The sequence below is a fragment of the Pelophylax lessonae genome, assembly GCF_965119305.1.
Source record: "Pelophylax lessonae genome assembly, chromosome: 1".
NCBI classification, from domain to species: domain Eukaryota; kingdom Metazoa; phylum Chordata; class Amphibia; order Anura; family Ranidae; genus Pelophylax; species Pelophylax lessonae.
The window spans coordinates 478,687,995-478,705,243 of NC_138768.1; the positions used below are offsets into that span (position 1 = coordinate 478,687,995).

Genomic DNA, 17,249 nt, shown 5'->3' on the forward strand with positions numbered 1-17,249 from the left:
CAACTAAACCTTTGGTAAGGTATGCCTGACAGCCCACCTGAAGATTTTCATTGACCTGGAGCCACACATTCTCGCTCTATGCCCTCTTCATTCCACACATACCTGTTTTTATCCCTATAAAGAGATATACGCGAAAGAGGAGAAAGTTGCCAAAAGTTAGATGCCCTATGGAAATGATTAGGGCCGAGGGAACATTGCGCAGGATAAGGAGAACACAGAAGGGACCCTTTTGGAAGCAATGCTGAGTGGCTTTGAGCAGGGCTTCATAGTGAAAACTAGCTGATTGGAGGCCAAAATATTTATTTAGGTAAGCTGCACTGAGGGGTGGGGCCATGCATCAAAGGATGATTTGACAGTACCAGCTGTCGTATAAGAAGGGGGCCATCAAAGGCAGCCCATGCATTCAGCTCAATATGGATTTCGATAAGTATCCTGCCAGAAGAACAGTAATATTAAAACAAAGGAAAAAACAAAAACAAAAGAAAACAAAAAAAACAACAAAAAAACAAAAGTTGAGCAAAAGAAAATCAAATTTAATGGTCGTAAATGCAAAATAAAACAAAACAAAACACAAAAAGCAAAAACAAGAAACTCCAAGGCAGTCCATAGAAATTTTGGGTAGGGATTTCATTTTACTTAACTATGAATCAATTAGGTTAATACTTTAAAATTAAAGATTTTTTTTATATGCAAAGTGGTCATGTATTTCTACAAAGAAAAAAAATCACAAACAGGGATGCAAAAAAGTTAAATGCTCAAATGTTTACAAATGTTCTTGTGTTGGAAGTTGATCTCACACTTGCAGTCACCCACCCAACATCCTTGGAAAAAAGGTATCTTAACTTATGCTTGTGCCAATACCAAGTGTACCATGCAGTGCACATGGAACTAAGGAAAACTTTATAGCCACAAGAAACATTACGAGTTCAGATACGAACTCAAACTGGAATTTTTTTCAAATAACTCTTTGGTCCTTCCCTACCTGTCGGATGGGTTTGTGGAAAAGTTCGGAAACCTTGTAAAGGGAACTGCATTTTTATGAATTTTTAAGGACCAAATCAAATAAATCATAGCAATATCACATCTTCAAAAAGAATTGATCTGAAAGATGGAAATCACTTATTTAAAAGTGGATGGTGTAGAAGTATACAGGAATTTTTATTTCTAACACACAATTAAAAAAAAAAAAAAAAAAACTTGAAATGTGTGGCTGTATTCTTACAAAATGCCAACTACAGAATTTTGAAAAACAAAGGGAAAACATTTCCAAAAGTAACTGGAAAATAACTATAAGCTATTACATACAAGTCAATGAATGCCCCACAGTGACCCTGCATATAGGATAAATTACACATGCTGATACTAATGTCGCCATTTTCAGAAATTTGAACTGTAAACAGTTACTGTTTAGGCAAGACAACAATAACGGGGGAGAGAAGCACTGTATGTGAATGTGTGTGTGTATATATTATATATAGATATACACACACACACATATACACACACGCACACACACATACATACAGATATTTAAGCTGGCAACATGACAGCTTGGTTTAAAAAGTTTCCAGCATCTGGAAAAGATAAACCCACAAAGCAAACCTTATGAAAGTCTTTAAAGTTAGCACATGCTTACTTATCACCATCTGTAGGGTATGTTATCTAACCATATTTCATTTGTATACTTAAAGAAAATAACTTAAAAATTGGTCTAACATGTTGGGAACTCTCAAACATTTGAACATGTAAGTTGCATCCCCAGAGTATAAAAAAATCTTTTTTTCTTTTTAAGACTAAGACAGACACTTGTGAAAATTGGCGCAAAATGAGTTGAGTTTTACACTAACAAAGAAAAAAAGTCTTCCCCCGACTTCAATCTTATTTTCTCTATTTCATACAAAATTTAAGAGCAAGTTATTTGTGGGACTTGCTTGTTTTGAAGGAAACTTGCAAGGTTTTGTCCCCTAAACGGTAGCCATTAAGACTTGCAATGGCCATGGCAGCTTCTTCATAGTTTGTCATGGTCACAAAACCAAAACCTTTGCACTTGTTGGTGTTAAAATCACGGATAACCTTCACGTTAGTGACTGCTCCAAAAGGACCAAACATCTGCCAGAGGATTCCTTCATCTGCATCTTGCCCAAGGTTGTAAATAAAGATGCACCATCCAGAGGAAGCATTGCTAGCAACATTCACACCAGATATACTGCTCATATGATCAACTCCCATGGGTGAAAATCTATTAAAAAAAAAAAAAAAAAAAAAAAATTCCAAAGTTTAAGGTTTAGGCAGAAATAAACAGATCAAAGTAAAGACATTTTCCTTACATTTGCAAGCTATATTTTTGTGGACTTTAAATTATTTTAACGTCTTTTAAGCCAAAACCCATCCTAAATTTCTTACAATGCTTATTCCGATTTCACTATGCACTGTGAGCTTCCCACAGTGTACATTAGCAGCTGCAGCAAGTCAGGCAGAGCATGCCTCATTTCCTGGTCAGGCTCCGCATAGTCTAGTCATTTCCTTCTCCGCTTGTCCATACCCCACTCCTTTTATTCATTGGATCTCAGTTATTTTTTTTCATGGAGGCTCAGCATTACATATGGCCATTACTTCAGCCTCCTATTTTAAGAGAAGCTATGCACAGCAACCTACCAGCCGCCCGCCAATCACGATCTTCCTGCATTGTATAGATAAGTGAAGACCCCTAATGACAATGTCACTAGGTCTAAAATATCGTAATGATAAACTGACCGCCATCCATCCAAATGTCATTTAATGTTTACCCTAAGACCCAGTACTTTTTTTTTTTATCTTCAACTATACTAAAGTGTAAGTTGGCATTTTTGTGTTGCCTCACTGGCTAAATGTCGCAGTCAGTCACTCTCTCCATTACCTGCATTCTTGATATAAAAATATACATAAATACATATTTAACAATTCTCATCAACATTCTATTGGAAAAGGGGGATCCAGGGAAGGCAAAATTATTAACCCCTTGGTGCCAGCTCCCGCCAGCCCTTTAAGGGGTTTGCTATGCCAGGAGGTGGGGTGGGGCTTATGGCCCCGTGACCGCCGTAATGGGCTGTCACGGTAGTCATATAATCGGATAAGTCCTGATCGCAAGCATCGTTCGGGAACTCTGTGAGCCTGGTCATTGTTCCGGTAACGCACAAGGCACAGCACACAAATATGTGGCCGCCGAGAGGTTGCACATTTGTGTGTGCTCGGCTCAAACTGATTAAACAGAATAAACGTCTGCTTTAAGTCCAGCCAAGAGTTTGTATTTTGCCAGAACAGAGTAGTAAATCTCCATAGGAATGGAGAGCGCACAGCAAAATCTCCCTGGATAAGAGTAAATATTGGTTTAAAATACAATAAGGCACTGTCTCGCCTTCCTCTGTGCACAGCCTCAGCTGCACTCGATTCTCGACACTGAGCCAATAATCAGGAAGTAACTAGAGGCCAATCTGCTGAAAGGCTTATGATTTACTGCTGCTGAGGGGGAACGAGAAATGAGCGTCTGTGCTGAGGAAAAATAGATTAGGGAGAGAGCAGAGGAAAGCAGGAGAGGTGACAAGACAAACTACTGTCATGAAGACACAAAAGAGTTACATTTACAAGGATAGTGTCTTATTCTATCTCCCCAATTCTCTTCCCATTCTCCCTGAGCAGTGGCAGCACTGTAATACTTCTGCAGCCTTCTTCTCTAGCTGAGCCAAGACAGACAAACAAGGCTGGAAATGCACACATTTAATTGAAGTGACAAGTTTTTGAGACTAAGGAGAGGGGGAGTTTTCAATAAGTGACTGCTCTGGGCTTCTGCAAAATGGAGGCCTCCGGCAAGGAGAAGCAGGAAGCAATACAGGGCGGGAATTTACAGCACATAGTAATTTTGGTAGCATCGTTTTTAATGTGGAATGTATGTTCTTTTTGTTAAAGAACATTAATTATTTTCAAATTGATGTTATGGTAAAGTTCCACTTTAATGGAAAAAAAAATAAAAATCTTTGTCCAGAGACCAGGTAAACCAGAAAAAGGACACTACCAAAAAAAAATTTGTCTCATGGAGTGGGTGGAGTAATATGGGTACAATCTAGGGATGGCCTTTGCACATTTTTTGCCAGTGTTCAATCACCTGAAAGTAGATAGTATATGACACATGGTCTATATGCTTGAGATTTTTGGTTACTTTTTTAACTGGCCATTAAGGGATACCATAATATAGTAATTCAATGAAAAATCCAATGGATGCGGTATCTTATGAGAAGAGCATCCAAAAGGAAAAGTGTAAGATATAAAAATGGGAAGTAAATATGGATTAATCTGGTGTTCCAGAGCATGGTAGAGAGCATCATTTCAGGAAACTACTATCTGCAATAATGATAAGCATCAACATGTCATTTGAAAGACAATCATCCAACAGAAATTAAAATTGTTAAACTACCTTAGCCATGACTTCAGTTAAAAGGAAGGTTAGACAAAAAGTATGACCATCCAAAAAAAAAAAAAAAAAAAAAACCCTGTGAATAGTTGGAGGCTGAAGTCGAAAACCCATAACCCTTCAGGGCGAGGGAGATCTTATATGACAGCCCTCTCAACAGCAATCTGAAGTGGGAAAGAAGGAGGAAAAACGGAATTTTTGTAAAATCTTACCTGTAAAATTCCTTTCTCTGAGTCCTCCGACAGTCGCCGCCTCTTCATATTCGTCACATATGGGGTATTAGACTTTGCTCCGAAGGAGTAGCTAGGCAACAGAATATGTTAACAATAAAGCTTTAACATATCCCACCCTCAAGGGGTGGTCCCCTCAGTCAATACCCTCCTACTTCCTGCAACCATATCTCAGTTTTAGTGGAATAGCAGTAGAGTATACATTCAAACCCCAAAAGAGGGGCGGGGGCGGCGACTGTCGGAGGACTCAGAGAAAGGAATTTTACAGGTAAGATTTTACAAAAATTCCGTTTTCTCTTACGTCCTCCGACAGTCGCCGCCTCTTCATATTCGTCACATATGGGGACGTCCCAAAGCAGTGCAAACATGAGGGGTGGGAAACGCATCCGCGCCGAAAGGCAACGCAGTCTCCACATCAAAGAAAGGAACCTTACCAAAGGAAGGAAACCAGCTGGGCAACAGCAAAAATAAGTGCTCAACAGGAGCAACAACCCAGGAAAAGACAAAAAACCAGGGGATACAAAACTTATCCCAACAGCCAGGAGTCCCCAACAAGGGACCCTAGGGAACAGCCGCACTAAGAACCTTGCGGCCAAAGGAAGCATCCGCCGATGCCTGAACATCTACTTTGTAGAATTTTGTGAAAGTGTGTACGGTCGACCAAGTCGCCGCCTTACACACCTGGGCTACAGAAGCCCCATGACGACAGGCCCAAGACGTACTCAGAGATCTAGTAGAGTGCGCCTTCACAGGCACAGGGGGAACCTTCCCCTGCAAGGCATAGGCCTGTTCAATGGTCTGCCTGATCCATTTGGCAATGGTAGAGGCGGAAGCCGCCATGCCCTTCCGAGGACCCTCTGGAAGAACAAACAAGGAGTCCGTCTTTCGAAAAGACTCAGTCGATTTAAGGTAAACCCTAATCGCCCGAACAACATCCAGAGAATGCAATCTCACCTCCTTTGGATGTTTAGGCTTCGTGCACAACGAAGGCAAAACAATATCCTCGTTAAGATGGAATTCCGAAACTCGTTTCGGCAGAAAAGAAGGATTAGGTCGCAAGACCACCTTATCCAAATGAACAACCAGGTACGGAGACTTGCAGGACAAAGCCGCCAGTTCCGACACTCTGCGAGCCGAAGTGATCGCCACCAAAAAGGCGACCTTTTTGGACAACATAGACAACGAGATCTCCCTGATCTGTTCAAAAGGAGCACGTTGTAACACAGACAGGACTAGATTCAAGTCCCAAGGGGGCAAGGGATCCCTCCTAGGAGGAACCAGATGCCGCACACCCTGAATAAAAGTGCCAACCAAGGAGTTGGAAGCCACGGGACGTTGAAATAGAACGGCCAGCGCAGACACCTGACCCTTTATCGTAGCCAGCGCCAAACGCTGATCGACACCCGTCTGAAGGAAAGACAGCACACGGGAAACCGAGTACGTGCGGGGTGAAAACCCCCTGGACTCACACCAGGCAAAATAGGCCTTCCAAGTACGGTAATAAACCTTTCCCGAGGAAGACTTCCTCGCGTTGATCAAGGTATGAACAACCTCTGGAGAGAGACCCTTCTCCTTCAGGACCTCGGTCTCAACAGCCAGGCCGTCAAAGCCAGCGACTGTAAAGCAGGATGGTAAATCGGTCCTTGAGACAGTAGATCGTCCCGAAGAGGCAGACGCCAGGGGGCGTCGACCGCCAGATTCACGAGGTCTGCGTACCAGGACCGGCGAGGCCAGTCCGGTGCCACAAGAATCACCGTGCTGCGTTCCGAGTGTAACCTGCGAAGGAACCGGGACAGCAACTGAATCGGTGGAAACGCGTACATCAGCCTGTACTGATGCCACGGGGCCACTAACGCGTCCGACGCGTCTGCCCGAGGGTCGCGCGTCCTTGCCACGAACCTCTTCACCTTGTAGTTGAGGCGAGACGCGAACAGGTCCACATCTGGAAGACCCCACTTCGCGCACAACATCTGGAAGACAGCCGGGCGGAGAGACCATTCCCCCTGATCCAGGGTCTGGCGACTCAGATAGTCCGCCTGCCAGTTCTCCACTCCCGGAATGCGAACCGCCGTTATCGCCGGGACATGAGTCTCGGCCCAGGACAGAATGTCGGCCACTTCTCGAGCCGCTCGGGCACTCCTGGTGCCCCCTTGGTGGTTGATGTAGGCCACCGCCGTGGCATTGTCCGTCTGCACCCGAACCGGGCAGCCCTGCAGCCGGTCCGTCCAGTGATGAAGACAGAGCCTTATCGCACGCAATTCCAGAATGTTGATCGGGAGGGAAGACTCCCCCTCCGACCAGGTCCCCTGGGCGGACAGAACGCCCAGAACACCACCCCAGCCCGACAGGCTGGCATCCGTGGTGATTATCGTCCACGAGATCGGACGAAACGACTTGCCCCCGGACACCAACGGGGACTGGAGCCACCACAGAAGGTTTTCCCCGGTGCGATGACTCAACGAGATCTGAAGATCCAGAGACTGAGGTCGCCCGTCCCACTTGGACAAGATCTCCGCCTGGAGACCCCGCGTGTGAAACTGCGCGAAAGGAATCGCCTCGAAAGCCGAGACCATCAATCCCAGACATCTCATACACGTCCGCAGAGACGAGTTCGGAACGTCCCTGAGGGACCTGACTTCCTCCTGAAGAGTCCTGAGTTTGTCTTCCGGCAGGAAGACCCTCGCCTGCACCGAGTCCAGTATCATTCCCAGATAGGGAAGACGAACCGACGGACTCAGTGTCGACTTTGGAACATTTATCGTCCAACCGAACTCCTGCAGAGTTTGCATCGTGACAGACAGGTCCTTCTCCAGACCCTGACTGGTCGCAGACCGAATCAGAATGTCGTCCAGATACCCCAGGACAGAAATGCCCTGGGCTCTCAATAATGCCAGAACCGGTGCAAGCACCTTGGTGAAGACCCGCGGAGCCGAGGCGAGCCCAAAGGGCAACGCCACGAACTGGTAGTGATCCTCCGCAATGGCAAATCGAAGGTATCTCTGATGACCTTCGAATATGGGGATGTGAAGATACGCATCCTTCAAATCGATGGAGGCCATGAATTCCCCCGGAACCAGGGCAGCCACCACCGAGCGCAGGGATTCCATGCGGAACTTGCGAACCCTCACAGAGCGGTTCAGAGCTTTCAAGTCCAGAATTGGACGAACCTTGCCCTCCTTTCTGGGCACAGTGAACAGATTGGAATAAAACCCCCGAAATCTGTCCCGATGAGGCACCGGAACCACCACTCCCTGAGCCCTCAGGTCCCGCACCGCCAGGTGCAGATCCCGCAGGCGCTCCGGAGACAGTTGTAGATTTGAGGGAAAAAATCTGCTCTCTGGCCGAGAGAGAAACTCGATCTTGTAACCAGATCGAACGATTTCCAGAACCCATCTGTCCCGCACACGGGCCAACCAGGGCTGAAGAAAACCGAGCAAGCGTCCCCCCACCCCAAAACTGGGTGAGGGCGCCCCTTCAGGCCGAACTGTTATGGGCCGCAGGTCCGGATTGGCCGGACTTCTGTTTTCCAGACCAGGGTTTCTTCTGAGAGCCCTGGCCCTTGAACGGTTTGCCCTTGTAGTGCGGCCGAAAGGCACGAAAGGACCCCTGAGGGGGCCGAAAATTAGCATGCTTCTTCCCAGAAGCCCCCTTAGCCTTGGGGAAATGGGGCAAGAGAGTGCTCTTACCCCCGGTAATCCCCTTAATCAACACATCCAGGGACTCCCCAAAAAGGCGAGACCCATCATAAGGCAGATTGGCTAAGGTTTTACGTGAAGATTGGTCCACCGACCAACATTTCAACCAAACCAGGCGGCGAGACAACACCGCCACGCTGTGCACACGCGCGGCCAACGGAATCAGGTCCAGGTCCGCATCACACAGATACATGACACCCTGGTGGATCTGATCCACCATATCCAGGGCCGCCGCTGAGGCCGAATCGGCCACTAGGACGCGCCTAAGCATCTGCGTCCAACTTGCGATCGCCTGGGCCGCCATGAGAGAAGCAAACAGAGCCTTAAGCATAGAACCCGTAACAGAATAAGTATGACGGGCAAGAGACTCCAGTCTCCTATCCGTGGCATCACGGAAAATAGGGGATCCCTCTGCAGGGATCGCAGTGGCTTTGTTCAAAACCGCAATAGCATGATCCACTGGCGGAGGCACACACCACCGTTCATCAGTGGCAGGCGAGAAAGGATAACGCAGCTTGAATTTACTTGGTACCGCAAAAGGCTTGCGCAAATCGCGTCATTGGTCCTTAACAGCGCGCTGAAAATCAGCATTGCAGGGAAAAACCTGCGGCGTCCTGCGTTTTCTCTGCGTCCCATAAGCCGCCAAGGCAGCTGGGGGACACACCTCGTCCTGCAAACGTAGCGTCTGCTTAATGGAAGCAATCAACTCATCCATGATTGCAAGCTCTTCAGGCGAGCCAGGGGGAGAATTATCAACCCCCTCAACTTCAGCCTCTACCTCAGACCCCACTAGATCAAGAGAGGAGCGGGACCCCGATAGGGGGGTCCCCGCCAGAACAGCCCCATCACCTTCACCCTCAGAATCAGAGGACAGAGCAACTCTGGGCCGTTTAGTACATTGAGCAGCCACCAGCATTTGCACCTGTGCAGCAAGGCCAGCCACAATAGTGGCCAAATCCCCCCCTGGGGGGGAACAGCGGTCCCCTGGCTTTCCACCAATACTGTGGGAAACTTGCCCTCCTGAGAATCCATTGCCCCTGTATGCCAGACAACCAAGGGTTAACTGCCCCCTTACAGCAAGCGCGGCAAGCGCAGCCCACCGCACCACACTCAGGCACAATGAGACCCCCACAGGGAATATACAGACTGAATACAGGCAATGGAAAACACAGGAATAGAAGGATAAAACCTGAGGAGACTCCGCTGCTGCTGCTGCCTCGATCGGTGCTACCAGGAGAGAGGAAGTGATGCTGCCAGGGCGCTCTATGTAAGCCTATGGAGGCTACAAGAAAATGGCCGCCGTGCACGTAAACCATGCGGCCGGAGCGGGCGCCGGTAAAATGGCGCCGTTTGGCGCCGAAATCGCCGCTCCACAGTGCATAAAATCACACACAAAATTATCCCAAAATATGGATACATGTTAGATCGCCGCAGCGATCGCTGTATATGCCCCAACATGCCATTAAAAACATGCCCCACAGCACACAGCTCCTCACACTGCCCAGCCTGACATACTCAGTGTCATACAGCTCCCCCCCCCCCTTGCAGCCCACAGCATGCAGCCGAGATATAGGGAGACAAGCAGTGTGATTAAAGGCAGGTTACACAGTCCCAGACTGAGACCCCCCCCAGACAGACAGGTCCCCACATAGATACACTTACCTCACATGGCGTGGGGAACCCGCACAGGCGAACAAGCCGCTGCACATGAGGCAGGGAGAGTCGCAAATCAAGACGCACACAATGGCGGTTCAGAAACCGCACAGCGTCCGGTGAGGTAGCCACCTCACCAATCATCCCTGCACCGAACAGGGATGGGTCGTTCACCGTGCCAGGAGCGTTACCCGGCTGAACGCTCGATGGCAGACTGGGAAGCCACTGACCCACGACCTGCGACCAGGGGGATCAGCCCGAGACCCAGTCCGCATGATCCTCTTCGTCCGAAGAACTAACTAATGCTGACAAAAATAACAGCTAAGTAAAGGTAGAGAGAAAACTCAAACAAAAATCAAAAAGAAGAAAGAGTCTGGGACAAAAAGTCCCAGCACAGAAAGAGCCAGCCACTCCTGACAAGCTAGACATTAAAACTGGGATATGGTTGCAGGAAGTAGGAGGGTATTGACTGAGGGGACCACCCCTTGAGGGTGGGATATGTTAAAGCTTTATTGTTAACATATTCTGTTGCCTAGCTACTCCTTCGGAGCAAAGTCTAATACCCCATATGTGACGAATATGAAGAGGCGGCGACTGTCGGAGGACGTAAGAGAAACTGAATTTTTGTAAAATCTTACCGTAAAATTCCTTTCTCTGAGTCCTCCGACAATCGCCGCCACTTCATAATCTTCACCAATGGGGTAATTGACCTTTGCTCCGCAGGAGTAGCTAGGCAACAAGATTTGTTAATATCAAAGCTTTTAGCATATCACACCCCTAGGGGGTGGTCCCCTCAGTCAATACCTCCCTGCTTCCAGCATTCTCAACTTAGTTTCAGTAGCATAGCAGTAGAGTACATAAACAAACCCCAAAAGAGGGGCGGGGGGCGGCGACTGTCGGAGGACTCAGAGAAAGGAATGTTACGGTAAGATTTTACAAAAATTCCGTTTTCTCTTACGTCCTTCGACAGTCGCCGCCACTTGATAATCTTCACCAATGGGGACGTCCCAGAGCAGTGTAGACATGAGGGGTGGGAAAAAAACGCAGCCGCGCATAAAGCAACGCAGTACCCACATCAGAGAAAGGAACCTTACCAAGGTAAGAGAACCAACCTGGCAACAGGAAAACGTGCTCAACAGGAGCAACAACCCAGGAAGAACAAGTAACCCAGGGGTAAAAACACCTCAACAGCCAAGGGCCCAAACAAGGGACCCTAAGGCACTGCCGCACTAAGAACTTTACGGCCAAAGGAAGCATCTGCCGATGCCTGAACATCCACTTTGTAAAAGTTGGAGAAGGTGTGAACGGACGACCAAGTCGCCGCCTTACACACCTGGGCCACAGAAGCCTGATGACGATAGGCCCAAGACGTACTCAGAGATCTGGTAGAGTGCGCCTTCACAGGGAAAGGAGGAACCTTCCCCCTCAAAGCATAGGCTTGCACAATTGTCTGTCTGATCCATTTGGCGATGGTAACAGCCGACGCCACCATTCCCTTCCGAGGACCCTCTGGAAGAACGAATAGGGAATCCGACTTGCGAAAGGACTTAGTCGATGACAGGTAAACCCTGATCGCCCGAACAACATCCAAGGCATGCAAAGCCACCTCCTTCGGATGCTTAGGCTTCGCGCAAAGCGAAGGCAAGACAATGTCCTCATTCAGGTGAAACTCCGAGATCCTTTTCGGAAGAAAAGATGGGTTAGGTCGCAAGACCACCTTATCCAAGTGAATCACCAAGTAGGGAGAGCTGCAGGACAAAGCCGCCAGCTCCGAAACCCTACGAGCCGAAGTGATCGCTACCAAAAAGGTTGTCTTTTTGGACAACAGAGACAACGAGATCTCCCTGATCTTTTCAAAAGGAGCCTGTTGTAACACGGACAGAACCAAGTGCAAGTCCCATGGAGGCAAAGGTTCCCTCCTAGGAGGGGCCAAATGTCGCACCCCCTGAACAAAGGTGCTAATCAATGAATTAGACGCCACAGGGCGTTGAAAAAGAACGGCCAGCGCAGAAATCTGACCCTTAATTGTGGCCAGTGCCAAACGCTGGTCCACTCCAGTTTGGAGGAAAGCCAACACTCCCGACACCGAGTATGAGCGAGTGGAATACCCCCTGGACTCCACCAGGCAAAGTACGCTTTCCAAGTCCGGTAGTAAATTTTTCCCTTAGAGACTTTTCTAGCCTTGATCAAAGTGGGAATGACATCAGGGGAGAGACCCATATCCTTCAGGACCTGGTTTTCAACAGCCAGGCCGTTAAAGCCAGTGACTAAAGCAGGATGGAATATCGGTCCCTGCGACAGAAGATCTTCCCGAAGCGGCAGGCGCCACGGAGCGTCGACTGCCAGATTTACGAGGTCCGCGTACCAAGACCGGTGAGGCCAGTCCGGTGCCACCAGAATCACCGTGTGCGGTTCCGAGGCCAATCTGCGAAGCAGCCTGGACAGCAGCTGAATCGGTGGAAAGGCATACATCAGACGATACTGATGCCAGGGCGCCACTAACGCGTCTGAGGCGTCTGCCTGAGGATCGCGCGTCCTTGCCACGAACAGGTCCACATCCGGAAGACCCCACTTCGCGCACAACATCTGGAAGACATCCGGGTGAAGGGACCATTCCCCCTGGTCCAGGGTCTGGCGACTCAGATAGTCCGCCTGCCAGTTCTCCACCCCCGGAATGTGCACAGCCGTTATCGCCGGGACATGCGTCTCAGCCCACGACAGAATGCCGTTTACTTCCCGAGCAGCACGTGCACTCCTGGTGCCCCCTTGATGGTTGATGTAGGCCACCACTGTGGCATTGTCCGTCTGAACCCGAACCGGACGGTCCTGAAGCCGTTCCGACCAATGCAGAAGGCAAAGCTTTATCGCTCACAATTCCAGAATGTTGATCGGAAGGGAGGATTCCTCCTTCGACCAAGTTCCCTGGGCGGACAGAACGCCCAGAACACCACCCCAGCCCGACAGGCTGGCATCCGTGGTGATCACCATCCACGACAAGGGACGAAAGGACTTGCCCCCCGACACCGCCGGGGACTGGAGCCACCACAAAAGACCCCTCCGGGTGTGGCGGCTCAACGAAAGCTGACGATCCAGAGATTGCGGACGCCCGTCCCACTTGGCCAAGATCTTCGCCTGAAGACCCCGCGTGTGAAACTGGGCGAAGGGAATCGCCTCGAAAGCCGAGACCATTAGACCTAGACATCTCATACATGTCCGGAGGGACAAGCACTGAGTGTCCCTGAGGGACCCGACCTTGTCCTGAAGTGTCCGGAGCTTGTCTTCCGGCAGGAAGACCTTCGCTTGAGCAGAGTCCAGGATCATCCCCAGGTAGTGAAGACGAACCGACGGACACAACGTTGATTTCGGAAAATTTATCGTCCAACCGAACTCCTGCAGAGTCTGCATCGTGGTGGACAGGTCGTTCACCAGGCCCTGACTGGTCGCAGACCGAAGCAAGATATCGTCCAGATACCCCAAGACAGAGACACCCTGGGCTCTCAAAGCCAGGACTGGCGCAAGCACCTTGGTGAAAACCCGCGGAGCCGAAGCGAGACCGAAGGGTAACGCCAGAAATTGGTAATGATCCTCCGCAATGGCGAATCGAAGGTACCTTTGGTGACCCTCGAAAATGGGGATGTGAAGGTACGCATCCTTCAGATCGATGGAGGCCATGAATTCCCCCTGACTCAGGGCAGCCACCACCGAGCGCAGGGATTCCATGCGGAACTTGCGAACACACACAAAGCGGTTCAGAGCTTTCAAGTCCAGAATCGGACGTACCTTGCCCTCCTTTCTGGGCACAGTGAACAGATTGGAGTAGAACCCCCGAAATCTGTCCCGATGAGGCACCGGAACCACCACTCCCTGGGCCCGCAGGTCCCGCACCGCCAGGTGCAGATCCTGCAAACGCCCCGGAGACAGCTGAAGATTTGAGGGAAAAAATCTGCTCGCCGGCCGAGAGAGAAACTCGATCTTGTATCCAGATCGAACGATTTCCTGAACCCACCTGTCCCGAATGCGGGTCAGCCAGGGTTGAAGAAAACCGAGCAAACGTCCCCCCACCCCAGAACCGGGTGAGGGCGCCCCTTTAGGCCGAATTGGTATGGGCAGCGGACCCGGACTGGCCGGACTTCTGCTTACCTGCCCACGGCTTCTTCTGGGAGCCTTGGCCCTTGAAGGGCTTGCCCTTGTATTGCCACCGAAAGGCACGAAAGGACCCCTGAGAGGGCCTAAACACGACCAAACGTATTCCTGTGAGTTTGGGGTAAGAGAGTGCTCTTACCCCCGGAAATTCCCTTTATCAGAGTATCTAAAGACTCGCCAAAAAGGCGAGATCCCGCGTAGGGAAGATTAGCTAGAGTCTTGCGAGAAGATTGGTCAACCGACCAACATTTCAGCCATATCAGGCGACGGTTCAACACCGCCACACTGGAGAGGCGTGCAGCCAAAGGCACTAAATCTAAGTCCGCATCGCACAAATACATGACACCCTGATGAATTTGATCTACCATAGCCAACGTTGTCGGCGGAGCAGAGTCAGCCACCAGGGTGCACCTGAGCACCTGCGTCCAATCCGCAATAGCTTGGGCTGCCATAATGGAAGCAAAAATAGGCTTCAGCATAGAACCAGCAACCGTATAAGTATGACGGGCCAGGGACTCCAATCTCCTGTCCGTAGGGTCCCGGAACACCGGGGTATCCTCAGCAGGAATCGCAGTAGATTTATTCAAAACTGCCCCCGCGTGATCCACCTGAGGCGGCACACACCAACGCTCATCAGTGGTGGGTGTAAATGGATAACGCAGCTTGAACTTACTTGGCACAGTAAAGGGCTTCTTTAAATTGAGCCATTGCTCATCAACAGCGCGCTGAAATTCCGCAGGGCAGGGAAAAACCTGCGCTGATTTGAGTTTCCTTTTCGTCCCATAAGAGGACATCAAAGCAGGAGGACACGGTTCATCCTGCAGATGCAGTGTTTCCTTGATAGAAGTAATCAACTCATCCATGAGTGCAAGCTCTTCAGGCGAGCCAGGGGGAGAAGTATCAACTCCTTCTACCTCAGCCTCCCCCTCAGACCCCACAAGGTCCAGAGATGAACGAGACCCTGAGAAGGGCACTCTAGCCATAGCAGCCCCATCGCCCTCTGAATCAGAGGAAATAGATAACCTGGGCCGTTTTGCGGATCGATCAGCCATTAGCATCTGCACCTGAGAAGCCAAGTTCGCTACAACAGCAGCCAGATCAGCCCCCTCGGGGGATGCAGCAGCCCCTTGGCCCCCCCACCAGGGTGGGAGGAAACTTGCAATCCTGAGAATCCATGCCCCAGTATCAACTGAAATAAAGTACTGCCCCTTTAAGACCGCGGCGAGCGCAGCCCACCGCACACTACTGTATGTACCGACCCCCGCAGGGATAAGGAGCACTGAGCAAGGAAATACAGGATAAAGAAGGTAAAAACCTGGAGAGAGCACACAGCTGCTGCCACCGATCGCTGTTCCAGTGAAAAAGGAAGTGATGCAATGACTGACCGCCCTATATAGCCTATGAAGGCTTCACAAACATGGCCGCTCGGCTGAGGGAATTAAGGCAATAAGAAAATGGCGCCGACATGTGCTTGCAGGAGCGATCGCCGCCAAAATGGCGGCGTTTGGCACCAAAACACCGCGATGTACCACACAGGGCCGGTCACCACAGTTTGCCGAGTAAAATGGCGGGCCGCATCAGCGGTCACCGCACAGCATGTCTAAGCCCAGTCTGCCCCATACATCTCACACAGCAGAGCGGGAGAGCCGCCCCCCCCCCCGCCGCCCACAGAAAGGCAGCTATTCCACACAGGAATCTGACAGGGAGCTCAGCACTTACACAGACATGCGGGTCACACAGTCACAGACTGACACCCAAACAGACAGGTCCCCACATAGAAATTCACTTACCATTCCGGATGGCGTGTGGAGCCTTCTCTAGCGACCAAACCGCTGTACTGAGGACAGGGAGTGTCGCAGCCAGAACGCAGTGGACTGCGGTGCGAAACCGAAAATGGCGTCCAGTGAGGTAGCCACCTCACAGGCAGCATCCCTGCAGCGAACAGGGATGGGTCGTTCAATATGCCAGGAAAACCTGAGCTGAACGCTCGATGGCAGGCTGGGGAAACCCCTGGCTCTCAGCCCTGGGATCCAGGGTGGCCAGACCGAGACCCAGCTCCGCCTGATCATCTTAATCCGAAGAAAACTAAACTAATGCTGAGAAAAAAACAGCTAAGTAAAAGAAAGAGAAAAATACTTGAAATAAAATCAAAAAGAGGATAGAAGGCTGAGACTGAAAGCCCCAGCACAGGAACAGCCAGCTACTCCTAAGCTAGGCAATTGAAAACTGAGTTGAGAATGCTGGAAGCAGGGAGGTATTGACTGAGGGGACCACCCCCTAGGGGTGTGATATGCTAAAAGCTTTGATATTAACAAATCTTGTTGCCTAGCTACTCCTGCGGAGCAAAGGTCAATTACCCCATTGGTGAAGATTATGAAGTGGCGGCGACTGTCGGAGGACGCAAGAGAAACTTGCATTTAAAAAAAAATAAAAAATAAAAAAAAAAGGTCAAATATAAAATCCCTTTCTGAAGAAGGGGTGGAGAGATCTACATAATGATATAAAAAGGAAAGGCTTGTTGAGGATATAATGAAATGCAATAGGTGTACAGGGACCTCAGAAAGAGTATAAGGAGACCTTCCAACTCAAACCTATACAAACCTTAGTGGTGTGACAAGCACAGTACAACCTGCCTTGAATAATCAGTCTGTGAATAATCAGTCTGATAAGACAGGTTTTCTTCCTGTAAATAGGTCCCATTAGGACATATGGAATTACAGCTTTCATCCTAGGGGAACTCTGTAGTTAGGCAACAGAGTGCTGAGTATTGACTTGTCAGGGAAGTACAAAAAAAATAGTCCTTCGACAGTCGCCGCCCACTCATTCATTCTGCACTTCTGGGTATTGGCCTTCTCCGCAGGAGTAAGCTAGGCAGAAGATTTTGTTAGAATAATCACAAAACCTTGTATAGACACACCTACAGGGGGCTGTCCTTCTGGTCAATACCTCCAGCTAGCCTCATTCCCAATTCAGTTCGGTAGCAAGCAGTACAGAGATCCATGAACCCCAAAAGAGGGGCGGCGACTGTCAGAGGACTCAGAGAAAATAACTTTATGGTAAGTTCTTACAAAAATTATATTTTCT

At 49.5% G+C, this 17,249-nt stretch overlaps 1 protein-coding gene across 1 annotated transcript in view; it reads right to left on the minus strand.

Annotated features, from left to right (window-relative positions):
* Window positions 1–1,477: 1,477 nt before the first annotated feature.
* Window positions 1,478–17,249, minus strand: part of ELAVL1 (ELAV like RNA binding protein 1) — a 96,518-nt gene continuing 80,746 nt past the window's right edge. Inside the window, exon 5 of the mRNA XM_082243971.1 lies at window positions 1,478–2,239. Coding sequence (XP_082100097.1) covers window positions 1,915–2,239 — 325 coding nt within the window. The 3' untranslated portion in view covers window positions 1,478–1,914. The remainder of the gene's footprint in view (window positions 2,240–17,249) is intronic.